The sequence below is a fragment of the Onychomys torridus genome, chromosome 2 (genome assembly GCF_903995425.1).
Source record: "Onychomys torridus chromosome 2, mOncTor1.1, whole genome shotgun sequence".
NCBI classification, from domain to species: Eukaryota; Metazoa; Chordata; class Mammalia; order Rodentia; family Cricetidae; genus Onychomys; species Onychomys torridus.
In genome coordinates this window covers 79,621,848-79,641,468 of record NC_050444.1, presented here as the reverse complement: position 1 = coordinate 79,641,468, position 19,621 = coordinate 79,621,848, and the positions used below count along the sequence as shown (strand labels likewise).

Below are 19,621 nucleotides of genomic sequence, written 5' to 3'. Positions count from 1 at the left end.
GGTGTTGGTGTTACACACCTTTAATCACAATACTTGGGAGGCAGAGGCAGGCGGATCTCTGAGTTTGAGGCCAGCCTGGTCTACAGAGCAAGTTCCAGGACAGCCAGGGCTACACAGAGAAATCTTGTCTCAAAAAACAAAGAAGCAACTACAACATCATCAACAACAATAGAGGTATTTCTGGGTTTGGAGAGATAGCTCAGCATTTAAGAGCACTTGCTGTTCTTGTAGAGGACCTTAGTTCAGCTCCCAGCACCTACATGGAGGCTCATGTTACAAGACTGTAACTCCAGTTCCATGGGATCCAATGCCTTCTGGCCTTTGTGGGCACCAGTGATAGACTCATGCACAGACAAAGACACAGGCAAAACACTCATACCCATAAAATTAAATCAGTAGATCATTTTTACAAAGCGCTATTTCCAAGCTGGCCTGGCACTTACATTAACGAAGTTAGTAAAGTCTAATGCTAATCACTAGAGCACTATACAGAAAGGCAATCATCAGATGGAGAAGGGAGAATGGGGAAGAGAAAGCAAGAATGGATGGGACATACATCAATCATCAAAAAGGAGTAGAAAATAAGTGCTTTCAGACTTTTGTATGTTTTCAACTCCGTTCCCAACTAGGAAACCAAACTCATTCTGACAAAAAGGAAAAACAAAATAACCCATAAAGAGCATTTACTTAGCCCACACTGGCTGCATGAGACTATAATCACCTGCTATTTTTAGAAAATCAAAATCTTGGGAATGAGACCCTTCCCATAAGTATCTGCCATCTAAAATAATACTATGAAATGACTGTGCCTCAGTTTGGTATTAGAGTTGAGGAGGAACAAAGTGGGTGGTAGAAATATCCATGAAAAGATAGATTCACAACATGGGAAATAGCAGTTTCTATTTTATAGACGACTACTCTTTATTTGGAGGGGATGTTTATGGGAATTGCAAGATGTGTGAAATCAGAACAAATAACTTCACTGAATAAGAGCTGGTCAACGTGTTAATCAAATGTCAGATACACTGTTTGAAACACAGGCCAAGACTTCTATCTAACCATAAGAAGATACAATCAAACAGATTAAGCATGTCATCGATACATTGTATCTAATATTGTTTTTAAAGCCACTTCCTAAATGCCTTCCACTTTTATTGCAATATTGGTGTTACTCATGCATCTTTTAACAGTTGGGAGCCCACCCTCATGATGACCTGACACCCCATACAGAGCTATGCCAGGGTTTAGAAACCCGGCAACTGTTAGACAACCAGCTGCAAGCCCAAGTTTCCAGAGAGGGGGCACCAACATCTGCCTCCTCTATCTTTGCCTTACTTAAAAGGACAGAGGGATAAAGGCAGAACATTCATTCAAAAAACACATCCTTTTATTAAAATAAAGATGATTCCCCTCCCCCCCAAAAAAGGCCAGGTGGTGGTGGCACACACCTCTAATCCCAACACTTGGGAGTCAGAGGCAGGCAGATCTGTGAGGCCAGCCTGGTCTACAGAGGGAGTTCCAGGACAGCCAAGGCTACACAGAGAAACCCTGTCTTGAAAAACACAAATAAATAAATAAATAGATAGATATGATTCTGCACAGTGTTTTAACCAAAATACTATTTCCATAGTTCTTGAACTTTGTTAAATACTGAGACTCAACCACAATTTTACTTATATTGTAAGGAAAGGGGGAAAAAAAACCCAAAACAACAACAACAAAATCCTTCTGTTCTCTTCTTGAAAACAATTCTTATCAAACCGGGATGTATCTTATTTATTTATAATGAAACCATACATGCAAAAAAAGTGGGGATGACTGTGAGACCAGCTCACAAAAAGATATTTATCACAACAACAACAGCAACAACATCCACATACAAATCACTCTGCTGATGACTTGCTTTTTTGTTTTTGTGAGGCAGGGTCTCACAATACCCTTAGGATAGCCTCCACTGCAGCCCTCCTGCCTTGGTCTCCTAGAGTGCTGAGGTTCCAGATGTGCCAATATAACTACTCTGGTTATTTGTTTTACATCCACTTACCCATTTCAAAGAAGTATTTACAAGGCCTGTAATTAGCAAATGAAACCTGTTATAAATTAATTATGTTCCCTTTGTTTGATATGCATATCTCTTTTCAGGAATTTTGGTTTGTTTTTTGTTTGTTTGGTTTTGGTTTTGTTTTTTTGAGACAGGGTCTCTCCATTATGTCACTCTGGCTGGCTGTCCTGGACCCACTATGAAGACCAGGCTGGCCATGAGTTAGTTCACAGAGATCTACCTGACCTGTGTACAACCACACCCTGCCTCAGAATATGTTCTTATCAGTAAAAAAAAAAAAAAAAAGAGTAATGTCGAGGCAGTAGAGACGGCTCAGCAGGTAAAGGTGCTTGCCACCAGGCCTGACAACCTGAGCTCAATCCCAGCCCCCACACGGTAGAAGAACCAAACCGACTCTCACAGGTCACAGGTCGTCATCTCACCTCCATATACCCATGCCCCCACCCCCCACCACACGCACTTTTTTAAAATTTAAAGGTAATGTCCTGGAATATCAAAAAATAATTACAAAGCCTTTTTACAGCACTTCAAGGAAGCTAAATTTCTATACTATGCTCAAAACTGTAAAATTATAGCTGGGTGTGGTTGGCGCACACCTTTCATCCCATCACTGTGATGGAGGCAGGTGGATCTCTGGGTTCAAGGTCAGGCTAGACTACATAATGAGTACCAGGGCAGCTTGAGCTACCTAGTGAGATCCTATCTCAAAAATAAAAAATCAAGCAAAAAAGATTATTTTGAGAAAATCTGTTTATAAAGCATTAGTCACAAAAATAAACAAATAATGAAATACAAAAATTCTGAAGTCTAGGAGTAAACACACTCTGGTTGGTTATTTGAAACACTGGATACATGGATAATGTTAATGTTCAGGGAGTGTGAGCTGACCTTGTACATACACTGGAGGGGCCAGTATTTCAGAATGTTTGGAAAAAGTCTTTGCTCCAAGTTGAATTGGAAACTTAACATTTTAACTAACAAACTAAAGCTCCGAAACAAAAATTCTAAAATTCATCTCTAAATAAGAATGTATTTATAATAGTCAAAGTTTGCAAAAGAATGAAATGGCTGTCTCATCGGCTAATAAAACTTCCTTAATTAAAATAGAATAGATCTTGTACAAAAAACAATGGGACCCTGAACCAGCACTAGGAGCCCTGAAGCACACCAAAGTGCAGAGAATTTAGTTTATGAAAAAGGATGTTATCTTTCTAAACAAAAGAATAATCAAATCACTTGATAAATGACCTGGGAAGAAGTTGGTAAATATTTAAGTGGAATTAAAATTAGAGTTCTAGAAAACTCCGGAGAGAACCAGTACACTACTAGGTGAAAAGCTAAAAGAAAATTCTCCACATTAGAAGGAAGCAGACTAACATCTATAACTAGCATATATAATAATTGAAAATGCGACAATAAAATGAAACAGAAAACAGAAGACTGCTCACTTCACACCCCAGTCTCAAGAGGAGACACAATAAAACAGAATAGGTTAAAATTACAGCACGTGACAGGTTGATACAGGAGTTACCTTCACATTGAATAGATGAACTTGGCAATAGACTGAAGTACAGTCAAAAGATTATGCCCACATAATGTATGACTAAATGAAACTAGCATATAAATATCTGAAAAGCTACTCAGTGGAACCAATAATTAAATGGATAAAAATCAAAACAAGAGAAATGGTGAAGAATAAGGGATGCAGAGCAGGGAAATAATCCTCATCCAATATGGCCAAAACTAGGTAGTTATAATATTTTTATAAGGCAACACTGTGGTGATATATTGTGTACCTTACTTAATAAAGCTTGCCTGAGGATATGACAGAGCCAGCCCCTAGATTTGACATAGAGGCAGGCAGTTGTGGCACACACCTTTAATCCCAGCAAGTAACATGGCAGGGTAGAGAAAGGTATATAAGCCGTGAGGAAACAGGAACTCATTCTTTTTAGGCTGAGGATTTCATAGAGGTAAGAACTAGTGGCTGGCTGCTCTGCTTCTCTGATCCTCAGGAAAGTTTATTAGGGTACACAATGGGTCACCACACAACATTGTATCAAAGATTAAAAGATGTACCATTTTTGGTCCAATACTTCCTCCCTCTGAAATGTGAACTAAGGAGATGTATGTAAAAGAATTCATCATGGGGACTGGTAATGTATCTGAGGGATAAAGCACTTGACCAACAGGCAGAAGGCCCTAGGTTTGGTTCCCAACACAGGAAAAAGTTAAGAAATACAAATAAAATCATTACAATGCTGCTTAATAAACTGGAATCAATATAATTGCCTATCAATAACAACAAATAAATATTATTAGCTCAGAAGCTAAAATGCCATGCATCTACCTGAAATGATGGGGAGAGCTCACACATTTGTTGATACGGGAAAAACAATGGTCAGGTCACTTTGCAGCTCCCTATGAGCATCAGCCTGGGGTGTTTGGTTCTTTGTGCTTACTTCTAGCACCTAGAACAGTACCCTGTACTGCTTCTCAGGTGAGATTTTAAAGCAGACTATAGAACAACAATCATGACATGGTCTCCTCTCTCCTCCTCTGGCATGCCCTCTTCATATAAAATAATAATGGAAGGTAGGTACAAAAGGTCTGCAGGGTGATATTTTGATTATGTGTTATAACGATCTTCTTTATTCCTTTCTGTACTGTCTAAATTCCTTATATAGTAACTATTTTTTTTTTTTTAAGAGCCCGTGTAGTTACAGTTAACAGCTTAAAAATTCTAAAGTCAGCAATGTCATACCGACCGGGGTATGTTTTCTTTCACTTTAAAAAAAAAAAACTGTCAGCTTATCTTGTCCAAGTGTCGTCTTTCTCAGTATCAGGAAATGGCGCACCAAATGGAGAAAAGCATGTCTTTTTCTATAGGGGGAAAAAAGCATCTAAAAGTAATTGCCTAGCATCCTATTCCTATTTGGTGTTAAAAATCCCCCCACCAAGGCTAAAAGGCCAAATGAGTTCATCTTTACACATTCATTTCGTTTATTTACATAGACTTCATTTTAAAAACATTTCATTGAAGAATCAAAACTAGCCACCTATATCATCTCTCTCTCTCCACCCCCTTCATCCTGTTCTGTTTTATTCCTCAGCTTTATGGGCAATAACCTTATTTGGATTTTTATCATGTTTCATCCTTCTAGAATGTAAGCTTCCTGAGGGCAGGAGTTTTGTCCTGCCCTCATCTCTATCCCCAGCCCAATACTAGGTGGTATCTAGGAGGCCTCGGGAGGTACCTGTCAAATGAAAATTTCTATGTGGGGAGCAGGAAAGATACAAAACTCCAAACAAGCCAATAAATGAAGAATTGGGAGGCGGGGGAAGGAAGGAAGGAAGGAAGGAAGGAAGGAAGGAAGGAAGGAAGAAAACCATACTGAAATGCCACCCTGACGGGACCGAAAGCTGAAACACAGGCTGGGTGACCGACGTTTTTCAAGGCGGGCAGGTGCTCCACACCTATCTAAGCACACAGCTCTTCCAGGAAGGAGAAAACCCACAGGGAAGTCTCCGGGTGGTGGTTAAGCAGCTCCCGGAAGAGTGTCAAGGACCATTACCATAACAGAGACGTGGCCCGCGCAGAGGGAGGGGGAACCCCACAATACACCATACATTTTGGCCCAGATCGGAAAAAAAAAAAAATCACACGAATCCCCTACACAATCAGACCAAGCAGGCAACCCTCCACCAGACACAGAAGCAGGCTCTGCAGTCGCCTGCAAACCAGGAGCAGGGTCGCCACTCCAGCGCTATTCCCTCTCCAGGACCCTGCGCCGCACCGCCCCAAGAAGACCAAGGGGGGACCGTTTGAGGATCAGCTTTCTCGACCCCCGGAGCCCGCTACCCTCCACGGCGCACACGCCTGCCTGCCCAGCTGGTCCCCAAGGCCCCGACCCTCCAACTCACGTGTAGATGATGGACATGAAATGCATCAGCCACAGCACCACGAACAGCACGAAGCCGAACAAGGCCATTCCCTCCTGGGCCAGGTCCAGCAGCGCCATCCCCCGGCCCGCTGGCCCGGCCCGGCCCGCTCCGGCCGCCGCGGACACCGCTGCCGCGGGAGGAGGACGCGGGGGCCGCCGGGTGCGGGGCGCGGGCCGCGAGTGGAAGGTGGGAGAGGAAGGGCCGGCGGGGCGGCGGGCGTGCGGACGGAAGGGGCGGGCAGGGCCTGCGCGCCCCCGGCCGCTCGGCGCGCGCTCGGCACCGCGCGCTCCTCAGCGTGCGCGCGCTGGGGTGGGGGCGCTGCGGGCGCAGCTCGGATCCTGCGCGCTCCAGGCGGCCGTTGCCGCGCGCTCGGGCTCCCGTGGTCCAGACCCTCCCGACTGCCGCCGCCGCCGCCGACCCGCTCGCTCAGCTGCGGCTCTGCGTTCTGATCCGTACCCGCGGCCGGCGCCCGAGTCCCCGGCACTGTGCGGTCCGCCCCGCCCCGCCCTCTGAAGCCCGCTGCCCGCCCCCCCCCGGGGCGGCGCCCTCGCGCCTCGGTGCCCGCCCGCGCGCCCACGGGCGGAGCTGCCCCCGCGTGCTCGCCGCCCGGCAGCCGCCAACCGCTGCCGCCGCCCGCGCCCGCGGGTTCAATCTCCGTGCGCCCCCCGCACCGTCTCTAAGCAGCACGCGCCGCCTCTACACTTTCTCTTGGCCAAATCCGGTGGAGCCAAGAGACTGTGTTATTTAAGGAAATCCCCAGGCTCAGAATTGGAAGAATCCCTTGATGCTGGAGTCGCCCAAGATTGTGCGTCCACTAGGGCAGCTGAGTGTAACTTGGCTAAGATGTAGCCAAAGAGTTTTGGAAATGTAGCTAGTTCCAGCAGGACCGGGCTGTTAGTGTTGCCCGTACACCGCAGATACAAACCATCTCATTCATAAATCTTGTGTTATTTGCTGGAATGGTAGGTTCGGGACATATTGGGTTAAATTACGTTACACCTTTTTTTTTTTTTTTTTTTTTTTTTTAAGGCTGTTAAAATGTTGCTGGTATTTAAACGTTTAATTACACGTGTGCAGGATACTGAAACGGGGAAATAAAGGCTGGGCACTGTATGAGAACTGCTTGTAGCCCGGTTACTTCTGAGGCACTTGAGCACACAAGTTCCAGGCCAGGCTGGGGAAATCCTGAGGTGGAAAAACAAATCGGTATTCTAATTTTAAATCAGTCCTGGGAGGCTAGTAGTAAATGTTTCCATTTGTTTCTTCAGCCTAGATACATTTATATTATTTACAATTGTTCTGTGCTTAAACTGTTTATTATTCAAGTTATTTTTTTTTAAATAATCCATGACCTCCCTCGAGGGATTTCGTAATTGAATTAAGTTTTGAACTTGTTATTACTATTGATTGTAATTAATAATAATTGGGCAGCCCCAATCTATGATCTACATGATAAAGTACAATTACAAGAATTTAAGGTTTGAAATGCCCTTTGTTCTACAGGTGTAAAATTGGTGAGAAAGAATCATGCTTAAAAATTAATTTTGCATTGTTGAGAGTTTCTTGTTGATAGTTACAGCAGGGTGGAATCCATACATGGAAATAGTAACACAGGTTTTTAAATGCCACGATTGTGATTAATCAATTCTAAGACTTTTAAAGAATTTTTAAGGCATTTTCAAGATTCCAAAATGGTAATGCATGTAGATGTAACCGGCTTGTTAAATAAGAATCACAGAGCCAATTGCATAGTTAAAAAGCCAAGAGGTCAGAGCGATAGATGAGAGCTGAAAACCTTACCCTTCACTGCTGCTCTGTCTTTCCTCTGCATCTCACACTCAATGGCATCTTACAAATAAAATAATAGGCAAAACATCAATGAACATAAAATAAAAATAAATCATTGAAAAATAAAATACACCTGTTAGTCATATACAAAACAATACTGTGTGTTATCAGTACTCCCTGGGCCTTGGTCTATGACATGAATTGCTCAATTTGTGCATTTCTTTGCATTTTTCATTTTTCCAGATCTTTCCTGCACCCTTACAGCAAAGGATTCCATATGGGTGGGCAACACAGAAAGGCCAAAGAAAGTTGGTGGAATTGGGTCTAACCTAATAAAGATCACGTATGTTGCTCTTCATCTTGGTTTAATTTAGTCCGCTCAGATCTGGCTGTCAAAACAGCCCTAGGGGCTGGAAAGATAGCTCAGCTGTTAAGAGCTCTTGCTTCTCTTTCAAAGGATCCGGTAGGAGATGCATGCTGTGCCCATGGAGGACAGAAGAGGGCGTCTAATCCTCCAGAACAAAAGTTACAGATGAGCGTGAACAGCCAAGTAGGTACCACTCAGGTCCTTTGGAAGAGCAGCCAGTGTTGTTATCTGTGAGCCATCCCTCCGTCCAGGGAAAATATCATCTTTGATGAAATTTCTCCAAGATGCCAATCTAAAAAGTCAACATACAGCATGATTTCAACATTGATACTCTGAGAATGGCCAAGTAAAAACAAAAGATACCAGTGATTGCCAATTACTTTGTATGATCCTGTGATGAAACAAGACATGTACTTACAATAGGCAGGAAAGCACATCAAGAGTGAATGCTAATATTAAGTGTGGACTTTGGGTGAGAAGGATGTGTTGTTTCATCAACTGTAACAAATGTATCACTCCAGTGGGAGATTTTGACAGTAGAGAAGTCCTGGAGAGGTGGAGTGGGAATGCAGGATTTTCTGTTCAATTTGGCTGTGAGCTTAAAAGTACTCTAAAAGTCATTTAAAACTAGTGACCACACACATATTATATAATATATTATATAATAATATGTGCTGTTCAGATAGTTAAATGTAGGGGTTTTATTTTGTTTTGTTTTGTTTTGTTTTGTCTTTGAAACGGGTTTCTCTGTGTAGCTTTGCCAATCCTGGAACTCTCTGTAGACCAGGCTGGCCTTGAACTTACAGAGATCTGCCTCCTGAGTTCTGGGATTAAAGGCATGGGCAACCACTGCCCTGCTAAATGTGTTTTATTAACTCTGTAAATATATGTAACAGGAAATGCTGTAAGTGTCTGAACTAGGAAGGTCAGTGAAATCCAATAACTTTACATCTTGTAAGCAAGCATTAAAATATTTGTTGACTGCATGAGTAAACTATTCTACATTGACAGAAGTCACTGGTAAATTTGCTCAGATTTCTTCTTCGTTCTTAAATTTTAAAAAGTTTTTTTAAATAAAAAAATATTAACCACCATAGTTCATCCTTCTTTTTACAAAATTAATTCACAAAACTGAGTGAAAATGTACAAGGCCTAGAGGTATAGCTCAGTGACAGATCACCTACTTGACAGTCTCCAGGCCCATAGTTTAATCCCAGCACCAACACAAAGGACCAATGTGTGGCTTTGCCTAGTCACAGCTGGAAGGCCTATCAGAAAATCTGTTCTGTGAGTTGACAGCACTTTCAATATTGACCACGTTTTCTATCTTTGTCCAAATGATCTTTTTTTTTTTTTTTAAATACTTCATTAAACATCTTAAAAATCAGAGTTCAGAGCTGAGATGGTGGTGCTCACCTGTAACCCTTGCATTTGAGAGGCCAAGACAGGAAGACGGTGAACTAAAGGGTGGCCAAGTAACCGAGTGAGACCAGGTCTCCAGCAACCAGCCCAAAATAATAGTGATCGAAGTAATCCAGTTCCTGAACATTACTGGGTTAAGATGTACATCGTAAACTTTCATCTCTATAGAAGCTTTACAAATATAAGTGTAGAAAAGTTATTTCCCAGGCATTGAGTAAATTTGAAGTTTCAAAAGCAAACTTAATTCCTGATGCTAATTGACAAGAGAAATAATATTTTTCCTTTGTTCTAATTGTTATTAGGAAAGCACTATGTTTAGGTACATCTGAGGGGATTAGCATATCTTTGTTTCCCATAAGATGTTTACTTTCTAGGGAGCTTTAGATGCTGGGATACTTGCTTTACCCTGAATAGCTTTCAAATGATACAAAGGTTACATGCCCAGGGCCTTGGGGCCTGCTGATGAACCATAGGTGTGACATGTTTGTTTGTGTGGGTGTGGTCTGGGGGAGTGCCCACAGGTCACTACAGTTCAAATCCTCTTCAGCTCCCTTGCTCCTGTGTGAATGCCCAGCTAAAATCTGCTTTATTATACACTTTTCTTTTAAATTTTTCATGTTTGGTTTTACAATGTATTTTGCTAACCCCCAGTTTTCTAGGTCAAAACGCTAATATGTGTTCTTTATTGTTTAATCAGGTTCTTCCTATTTCCCGCAAGAAGAAACAGATGTTGCTGGCATTTTCCTAAATTAGTCTGAGCAGAAAACACTTTTTAAAAAGGTGTGTGTGTGTGTGTGTGTGTGTATACACAAGAGTCTGCTTGCTTGTGTCAGTGCTTAGGGGGGACCAGATGTCAACATCAGGTATTTCCTCAGGCACTTCTCCTTCTTACTTATTCATTTATTGAGACAGGGTCTGTTACTGAACCCGAAGGTTACAGTTTCAGATAGACTGGCTGGCCACTGAGCCCCCAGGATCCTCTTGTGTTCAAACCCCTGCCCACTCCCACCCAGCCTGGGTGAATAGACATCCACTGCTGCTGTCAGATTTTCACCTACTCAGGTCCTCAAAGCACTTCACCCACTGAGCCATTACCTCCTGAGCTTTTGGCTTAAACTTCTGGCCAGGCTGGCTTAACCTTCTAAGTACTAGGATTACAGTCATATGCTGCCACGTCCAGCTCAAAGAAAGCATTCATGAAAAACAGCAACCTCATGATTCTCCTACCTGCCATTTGCTCTCTAAAGTGACTATTTTGAAATTCCTATTAATTGAAGTAACCAATATGCTAGAGGGAAAGACCAAGATGTTTAAATTGCCAATACATCTTAGCATCTCTTAGAATGCTTTTTGCGGAGGCTGGAGAGATGGCTCAGAGGTTAAGAGCACTGTCTGTTCTTGCAGAGGTCCTGAGTTCAATTCCCAGCAACCACATGGTGGCTCAGAGCCATCTGTAATGAGATCTGGCGCCCTCTTCTGGCCTGCAGGCAGAACACTGTCTACATAATAAACAAACAAATCTTAAGCTGGGCGGTGGCACACGCCTGTAATTCCAGCACTCGGGAGGCAGAGGCAGGCAGATCTCTGTGAGTTTGAAGCCAGCCTGGTCTACAAATCGAGTTCCAGGACAGGCTCCAAAGCTACAGAGAAACCCTGTCTCAAAAAAAAAAAAAAAATGCATTTTGCTGCCTTTCAGAGGTTAAGATTAATATATACAATATTGCTTACCACACTAAATGATACTAGACAGAAATCTACTCTGTAAACAACACTTTGAGGATTGAACATCTATTATATAGTGTTTAAATTAACTCAGTGCTGCACTCACTTGGTCATGTAAACCACACTGGCTTTTCATCCTGACAAGCCTAGGTCCAAAGTCCATCTCCTTCACTTACCAGATCTATAAAGTAGTTACTTCACTTAATCTTTTTGGCCTCCAATTATGTATCTCATGACTGCTATAAAAAAATCAAGTTAATAGTTTAAAATATCATCTGACACATAACTTCTACTTCTTATTATTTCAAAGAATTACTAACAATATTATTAAAATATGATTTTTTTAAGCCCAGATCTCACAAGGCGTCCCTGAAACTCACTCTGTAGACCAGCTGACCCCAAACTCACAGAGGTCTACCTGCCTTTGCCCCCTGAGTGCTCCAGTTAAAGGCCATGCTGAAAGGATGATGACTGGCGTGGAGAGGTCACGGTCATGACAGAACCCAGTATCAGTACCCAGAGCTTTATTAGGAAGAAGAGGGAGGAGAGGGAACCAGGCCTAGTGAGAGAGAAAGATGGTGGGGTGGGGGAAGAGGGGAGCAGGGCAGAGCAGAGAGCAGAGAGAGCGTGAGGTCTGCATCCAGCTTTTAAGGCACAGATTGCGTGACCACACTGCACGTACGTAGTTGCCAGTGCCCCCTGATGATGTAAGACCCCAAGCTGCGCATGTTCAGGAGTGAGGGCAGGATCCTAACATTTTAGACTTTTTGCTTATTATAAAAAAGCAAGTGAATAGGAATAGGGGCATCATTTCTCCAGGAAAAACTGCTTCCAGCTGGCTTGGTGGGCGTCAGTTGGCTCTTAGGGGGGGTAGGGAAGGGGGCCTTCCGAGGTAGACAGGTGTCCTGGGACGGTGGGATGTCCTGCTGCCCTGGAGCCGTCCATCCCTCTTGGCTTGGCACTCTGGTTGCTTTTGTGTCTGACAGGATGTTGGTGAGACAGAAAAAGCCTTAAGTAGATCCGACCTGTCCAGATGGATTTAAGCTGGTTTCTGGAGCTTGGGAAAAATTTTGAACATGTTAAGAAGCAGCCGTGAGAAAATTAGTGACCATGGTAGTGTTTAGTACTCTGCTTATATCGGTTAGTGTTAATGAGAGAGACAGAGAGATTGGAACATGTTTTTTAGCTTTATCAGAGACAGATTATTTAAGGCACCTGTTTCCTTTACTAGTTTAGCGTCCAAGAGACACAGGTGAGAACATTAGATGGTTATATTAAAGTCTGTTTTTGTAGAACCCAGACACTTTTGGGTTCTGAGGGTGTAAATACCTTTTAGCTGTTACAGTTTCTTACTTGATGATCTCTGGACTCCGGTTCTGTGGTGGTCCTGTAACCATTAGCTGAGCAGTTAATTAGAAGAGGGGCTAGGAAGAGAAAATCTTGTGGGATGAGAACTCATTCTTTCGGAATTAGAAACAGGGCAGAGAGCAGGGCCCTGTCTGTGTCCCTGTGAATGAGGAGGAGAAGCACTGGGACAGGTCTGGAGTGAGGCACACGGAGGGAGCAGTGACATGGAAGCTCCTACCTTAGCTGGAAATCTTTTCCCATTCAGTAACCCTGAAAGGACAATTAAGTCTGGTGAGGTGGGTAAGGCTGTCCTCCCTACCCCGACAATAGGGAAAAGAGGAGAGGTGGGACCCCAAAACTCCCAGGACTGGGTTAGTGGCTCTGGTGTCCAGAAGGAAAGAAACGGATCACTTCCATGCTGCATTCTGGGTTCCTTGCAAGTGAGCCTGTGGCCGAGCCTAGGTCTGCTGGAGGTTTTTGTCTGTCCCCCTGCCCCTTGGTGCCTGGGTACAGTCAGCTGACTGATTGTCTTTCTAGGTGGCACTTTGAACAGGCTCAATTAATGGCCTGGTAGGGCATGCACTAGCCTGCATGGCCTTTTTTTTTTTTTTTTTTTTCTCCTGTACTTAAAGCAGGGACCCAATGGCTTTTAGGAACCAATGTGTGCCAGCACTTGGAAATTCTATTCTTGGGCTTTTCTCATCTCTCCCCTGGTATACCTTAAATGCCACAGATGAATCTTCCGCCTGTGGGGCAGGAGCCTTGCTCTCCAGATGCTTAGGTTTTAGTCCTCTGTCAGGGAGGTCTGGGGGGACAAGAGACAGATTTTACTCTGTGTCTTGATTTTTTTTTTTTTTTTCTGATGTCTGCTGGCTTGAGGACAGCTTTAGGAAGACCCACCAGGAGGCAGGATGTAAACTGATCTCTGGCTAAAGAGCCATCCTGATTATTATAAATTCATTTACATGGATCCTAGTCTGCTTTCAGACCCGTCTGTGCTTCTCAGGGCAGCTTGAGAATGAGTGGGAGGAGTTAAGGTGAGAGCCCAATACTGGAGAGACAGGGATGGGCAGAAGTGGCAGAACAATACTGGAGAGTGGAGAGTGGAAGTCAGACAGACAGTCATGGTTGTATATAGCAGAGAAAGAATCAGAAATGAAGAAGGAGAAGGGTTCAGAGCTTCGGAAGAAAGCTTGGGGATAAGGTAACACTTCGTTTGCTCATTCACTGGCAGAAGTTAGATAATACCCATGAAATATCGGGGTTGAAATGGCCAAATTTACTTGTATCTGCCTCCATGTCCCATGGCTGCAGCGATAAGAGAGGAAAATAAAAAAATAACGAACCAGGATCAGACCCCAGTCTCAGGCATCCCTGAGGTAGGAGAAGGATCTATGAATCAGCATGGGTTACTCCCCGCTTCACCAAGAGAGGAGTAAGGGCTGGGAGCGTGCGCAGCATGAGGAACCCCGGGGGTCTGACAGCATTGACCGCTTTGTCAAGGGAGAGAATGAGTCAGTGCTAGCACAGCCCAAGGACCCCCCCCCAGGGGGTCTGGTAGTGGGGGACTCACCAATCTTGGCAGCACATGTGGTAGGGGGAAACGTGGTGGGTGGTCATGGAAGCGCGAACACAGTCCCGAGGTAGACGCGGTACCCCGGTGGCGGTGGCAGTGGTGATGGTGGCTGGGCAAATAGGTAGCGGGCAGTCCCAGGTCCTCAGTATAGGTTTCCAACCACGCTCAGCCCCGGATGCAGAGTGCATGGAGTTTTCTATCCGAGTCGTGGCACCAATGAAAGATAAACGGCGCTGGTTACCGCGTGGAAAGGTCACAGTCACAACAGAACCCAGTGTTAGTTCTTAGAGCCTTATTAAGAGGGAAAGGGGGGGAGGAGAGCCAGGCCTGGAGAGAAAGATGGCGGGGGGGGAGCAGAGCAGAGCAGGGAACAGAGAGAGAGAGCAGAGAGAGAGCATGGGGTCTGCATGCAGCTTTTTAAGGCACCTACGTAGTCACCAACGCCCTCTGATGATGTAAGACGCAAGAACCCTGAGCTGCACATGTGCAGGAGTGAGGACACGGTCCTATCAATGGGTTTAGTTTTCTTCTAATGATTTATTAATTTGTGTTTTATAAGTGTTTTCCTATATATGCCTGTGTACCGCATGTGTGCATTGCCTGCTGAGGCCAGAAGAGGGCACTGTATCTCCCGAAACTAGAGTTACAAACAGTTGTGAGCCACAATGTAGGTGCTGAAGATCAGAACTGGGTCCTCTGCAGAAGCAGTCAGTGCTCTTAGTTGCTGGGCTGTCTTTCTAGCCCTGCTTTTTTCCATCTGTGTGTGTGTGTGTGCGCATGGGGTACAGGCTTGCATGTGTATTTACATATTGAGGGGTATTATGTATGTACATGTGTAAATGCACTGTGTAAATGCACTGTGTAAATGCACTTGTGTAAATGCACGTGGAGGCTTGTGGCTTACGTCAGGAATCCTGTTGATTGCTCTTTCATCTTATTCATTGAAGCAGTGTCTCTCAGTCAAAACCAGAGCTCTCTGACAGGGCTAATCTTGCTTGCCAGCTTGCTCTGGGGATTCTGACCCCCCCTCTCCTCCCCTTCTCAACCTCCCCCCCACCTCCACAAGGCTGGAACCCTCCTCAGCTGACTGCCCTACCCACCCAGCATTCATGTGGGTTCTGGGATCTGAACTCCTAAGCAGTCTCCTTGGTCCCGGGTTGTTGGCTTTTTAATGAACATTTCAGTATCACTTCTCATTATAACTCTGTTTAGATGTCCTGTTTCAGTGTCTTGACATCAGTGGTTCACTCCACTCGACCTGTGGGTCTCAAACCCTTTGGGGGTTACATGGCAGCTATTTCCATTCTGGTTCTTAGTAGTATTGAAATTACAGCTATGAAGTAGCAAAGAGAATAATCTTATGGCTGGGGGGTCACCACATGAGGAACTGGATTAAAGGGTCACAGCATGAGGAAGGTTGAGAACCACTGCTCTGTGTAGTCCTGGCTGTCCTGGAACTCACGGAGATTCATCTGCCTCTGCCTCTGCCTCCTGAGTGCTGGGAGAAAGGCCTGTGATGCCTTGAGTGAGTGGCTTCTGTTTCCTCTTGAATGAGTTTCAGTGTTTGTATATCTCTATAAATTTGTCAGTTTCTTTTTTTTAATTTGACTGTTGTTTATGGCATTCTCTTGTAAGCCCCTTTATTTATGTGAGCTTGGCAGTAATGTTCTTTCTTTGCTTTTTTCTTTCTTTTTTTTGGGGGGGAGGGATGGGTGTGTGTGTGTGTGTGTGTGTGTGTTTTGTTTTTGTTTTGTTTTGTTTTTCAAGGGTTTCTCTGTGTAGTGCTGGTTGTCCTGGAACTCACTTTGTTGACCAGGCTGGCCTCAAACTCATGGAGATCCACTCCTCCGGAGTGCCAGGATTAAAGGCATGCGCTACCACTGCCCAGCTCCTGTCTTTGTTTGCTTAAGTAACTTGAACCTTCTCTCCTGTATTTTTGGTCAGTCTGATTTACATGTTTATCTATGTTGGTGAATTTTTCAAAGAACTAATTTTGTGTCATTGATTTTCCATGTTGCTTTTCCTGTCCCTGATTTTATTTATTTCCAACTTTAATGTTTCTACTTTTACTTTCATGACTTTGGCTCATTTTCTTTCTAGATTTTTTTTTTTTTTCACGGTGAAAATCTGGTACCTGGCAGGTTTGTAGACGTACAAATTTCTCTGTGCACGGTGTTTGTTGCCTGCACCCGTGAGTCTGGGGCACGTTGTACTTGTACTTCTGTTTCCACTTACTTAAAGCAAGGAAACAAGGCACACCAAAATTCCTCAGAGCTTGCTTTTTTAAAGCTGGAGTGAGAGAGTCTCCCCACCCCTCAAATAAAGTCTCCTCCAGCGGGTGCAGTGCTTCTTCCTGTTACTTCCCAGAGTCCCAAAACAGTCCTCCTTAGCCGGTTTTGCAAGGGTTTGCGTTGTTCTGGAGAGAGGGTTTTCCAGTGGCTCTCTCTCTTGGCTGGGTTAAGGCACTCTCTCCCGGAGCTGTATCTAGGCTAGGTAACTCAGAAGTCCTGTTAAGCGATGCACTTCCACAGGAACAAACTGTGGACAAAGCAGTTTAAAATAGTCAAAACTGTTTATTGATGAGAAATGGTAATGTTTTCTCTTTTCTGTCTTTAGAAAGCAGCACCAGTCAAGTTTAAAAATCTATACTGTTTTTGTTTTTAATATTTATTTGAGAGAGAGAGAGAGAGAGAGGGAGGATGTGGATATTCCTCAGAGGCCAGAAGAGTCAAACCCCCCCACTGAGCTGGAGCTACAGGCAGTTGGGAGGCACCCACCGTGGGTGCTGGGAGCTGAATTCACCGTGTTCTTCCCAGCCCTTAGCTCTCACTCGCCAGTAAATCAGTAGGATTTAAACTGATAGTGCTTTCTCCTTTTTCTTTCAAGCCCACCATACTGAGGGAGAAGGAATAACTCTTCATAACTGCATGCTACTCCTCTGACACACAGACCCATCATCTTCCTCAAATAGATTCTCTATGCAAGCTTTAAGCATAAATAATAAGCGTGTGGAGCAGCTCTCTATTTCAACTGCCTATCTTTAAATTTTTATTTTTTAATTTTTTTCATTTTATGTGTATGTATGTCTGTCTGTGTACCATGGGCATACAGTGTCTGCAGAATCCAGATCCCCTGGAACTGGAGTTATAGGCAGTTGTGAGCTGCCATGTGGGTGCTGGGAATTGAACCAGGGTCCTCTGGCAGAGCAGCCAGTGTTCTTAACCACTGAGCCATCTCTCCAGCCCCCTCAACTGACTATTTCTAGAGTGGTGGTCCACATGGAGATAATATCATTCCCTAGAGTGGAACACTGTGCCCCACTTGACACGACATTAGTCTCTGTTCATTGCCCAATAAGTTATTACCTTACAAGTGAGATGGCTCAAATGCATTAAAGCTAGACCTATGACCACTTGTCGGTGGAATGTAAGAGAATTACAAAGAACCCCATAGAGGTAGCAATTAGCAGGTTTGGACTGGGAGCTGTGACCACAGAGCTCTACAAATGAGGCAAAGAGGAGTGAAATAATTTACCCAAAGCCACATTGCTAATAAATAGATCAGAGTGACGGAAATCTGAATGGATGAAGCGAGAGCAGGAGAATCTTGTTTCGGTGACTTTGCTGCTCTCTGCCATCGGGATCCCTTGGAGCTTGCTTCGATTCTCAGTCCCCATCTCTGATGCTCTGAGTCAGGTCCTCAGACTTCAGTGTGTACACGCATCAGCCCAGCATCATGGCAAAATGCAAATCGCAATTCAGTGGACCTGGTGTGGAGCCCGAGAGTCTGAATTTTTAGTGAGCACACAGGCTGTGCACACAACCTGATACACAAACCATACTTGGAGCAGTCAGGCTCTGACCAGCTGTCTTACCCACATCTGGGTTCACGAAAGTTATTCCTAAGCAGTCTGTCCTCAGTTACTAGGATTATTTTATAGTGTGTGTGTGTGTGTGTGTGTGTGTGTGTGTGTGTGTGTTTCTTCATTTGCTTGCTTGCTTTTCCCAAGCTCTTAACTGTTTACTCATTCCTGCTTACACATTTCTGTTATCCTCCAATCTCTATCCCCCCTATAGTTATGAGATATTAGTACTACAAAAAGACATTTCTCAGTCCCTTTCTTCCTACCTTTTTCCCCTTCCTCCTTCCTTTTCTTTGTGGTTTGGGGATTGAACTTAGGGCCTTTCACATGCCAAATATATGCTCCACTGACCTACAACCCTAGCCCCTTAAATTTAGCACTTTGTTAACGAGATATTTTACCGGCTACACATATCCACTGGAAATCAGGCTGTGTCCTAACAGCAATTAGAGAAATTTTCACTAATTTATATACTCTTGTGTTGCAATGTCTTTTCCAATCCTTTATGACTTTCGTGAGTGTACCCGGATCATGGCTTTGATTAACTCTATTATTTATTTATTTACTTGTTGGTGTTTTGAGACAGGATTACTCTGTGTAGCCCTGGCTGTCCTGAAACTCGCTCTATAGACAAATTTGGCCTTATAGTCAGCAGGGGGTGGAGGGGTTGAGATTTATTTCTCCATGTCCTGCAACCAAAGTGCATGGTTTCTTCTTCAGCTATGGAGTCTCTTCACCTAGTTGTTGTGGACAACAAAGAGCAATGGCAGTAGCCAGTGTCGTTTGGGCAGATCCTCAGGACCTCCGTGACTGTGGCTTTGCACTCAAAAACTCACAAACATCTGTTATCACCTCCCTAAGGAAATGATATTTGAGCTCAGAGCTAAAGGAAGCCATGCAAATGTGTGAGGAAGGAGAGTTTTGTGTATCAAGATCAAGCCAGTCAGTCACAGTTCCAGCAGGGATGAGAGACAGGTTCCCAAGACCCCAAGCCATGCTGGGAAGATACTGGCTGTGGATGGCAGCTGAGGGAGACTAGTAATTTTTCTCTGGGGTCGCAGCCCCTGGAGGTTGCCCACGCTCTAGTGGCAAGCCCCATACCCATGCACACAAGGGCAGCACTAATTGGTTGCAGTGGGTCATTACAAACAACAAGTAAACAGAGGACATGAAGTTGGGAAGAGGGCCTGCTGGGTGGTCCAGAGGGAGCTGAAGGTAAGAAATGGAGGAGGCTATGATAATGCATGGTATGCTTATATGACTTCTCAAAGAACGAATAAAAATATTTCCAAGACATATATGCAAGAAAGAGATTGGAAATAAACTAATATTCTAAAGAAGGAATAGGGAAAAAAGTCTTCAAATTGTGTTTGACAACTCATAGTTCTTCCAAGTGGGGCTATTATTAAATCACTAGGAAAAAAAATGAGTGAAAGGCAGATTCAAAAATTGTATGTCTTTTTGGATTTGTGATTGAATCACTTCATGATTAATATTAGCAGAAGTGCTACTCTACACTGAGCCAAAGTA

General features: G+C 44.0%; 1 protein-coding gene and 1 long non-coding RNA gene across 2 annotated transcripts in view; one reads left to right on the top strand and one right to left on the bottom strand.

The window, feature by feature from the left end:
• Ugcg (UDP-glucose ceramide glucosyltransferase) overlaps window positions 1–6,485 on the bottom strand; it is a 32,765-nt gene extending 26,280 nt beyond the window's left edge. Inside the window, exon 1 of the mRNA XM_036179999.1 lies at window positions 5,987–6,485. Coding sequence (XP_036035892.1) covers window positions 5,987–6,084 — 98 coding nt within the window. The 5' untranslated portion in view covers window positions 6,085–6,485. The remainder of the gene's footprint in view (window positions 1–5,986) is intronic.
• Window positions 6,313–8,894, top strand: LOC118578791. Its single transcript, XR_004944289.1, has 3 exons — window positions 6,313–6,969; window positions 8,039–8,138; window positions 8,253–8,894. It is a non-coding gene; the product is annotated as an uncharacterized LOC118578791 (long non-coding RNA).
• The last annotated feature ends 10,727 nt before the right edge of the window (window positions 8,895–19,621 follow it).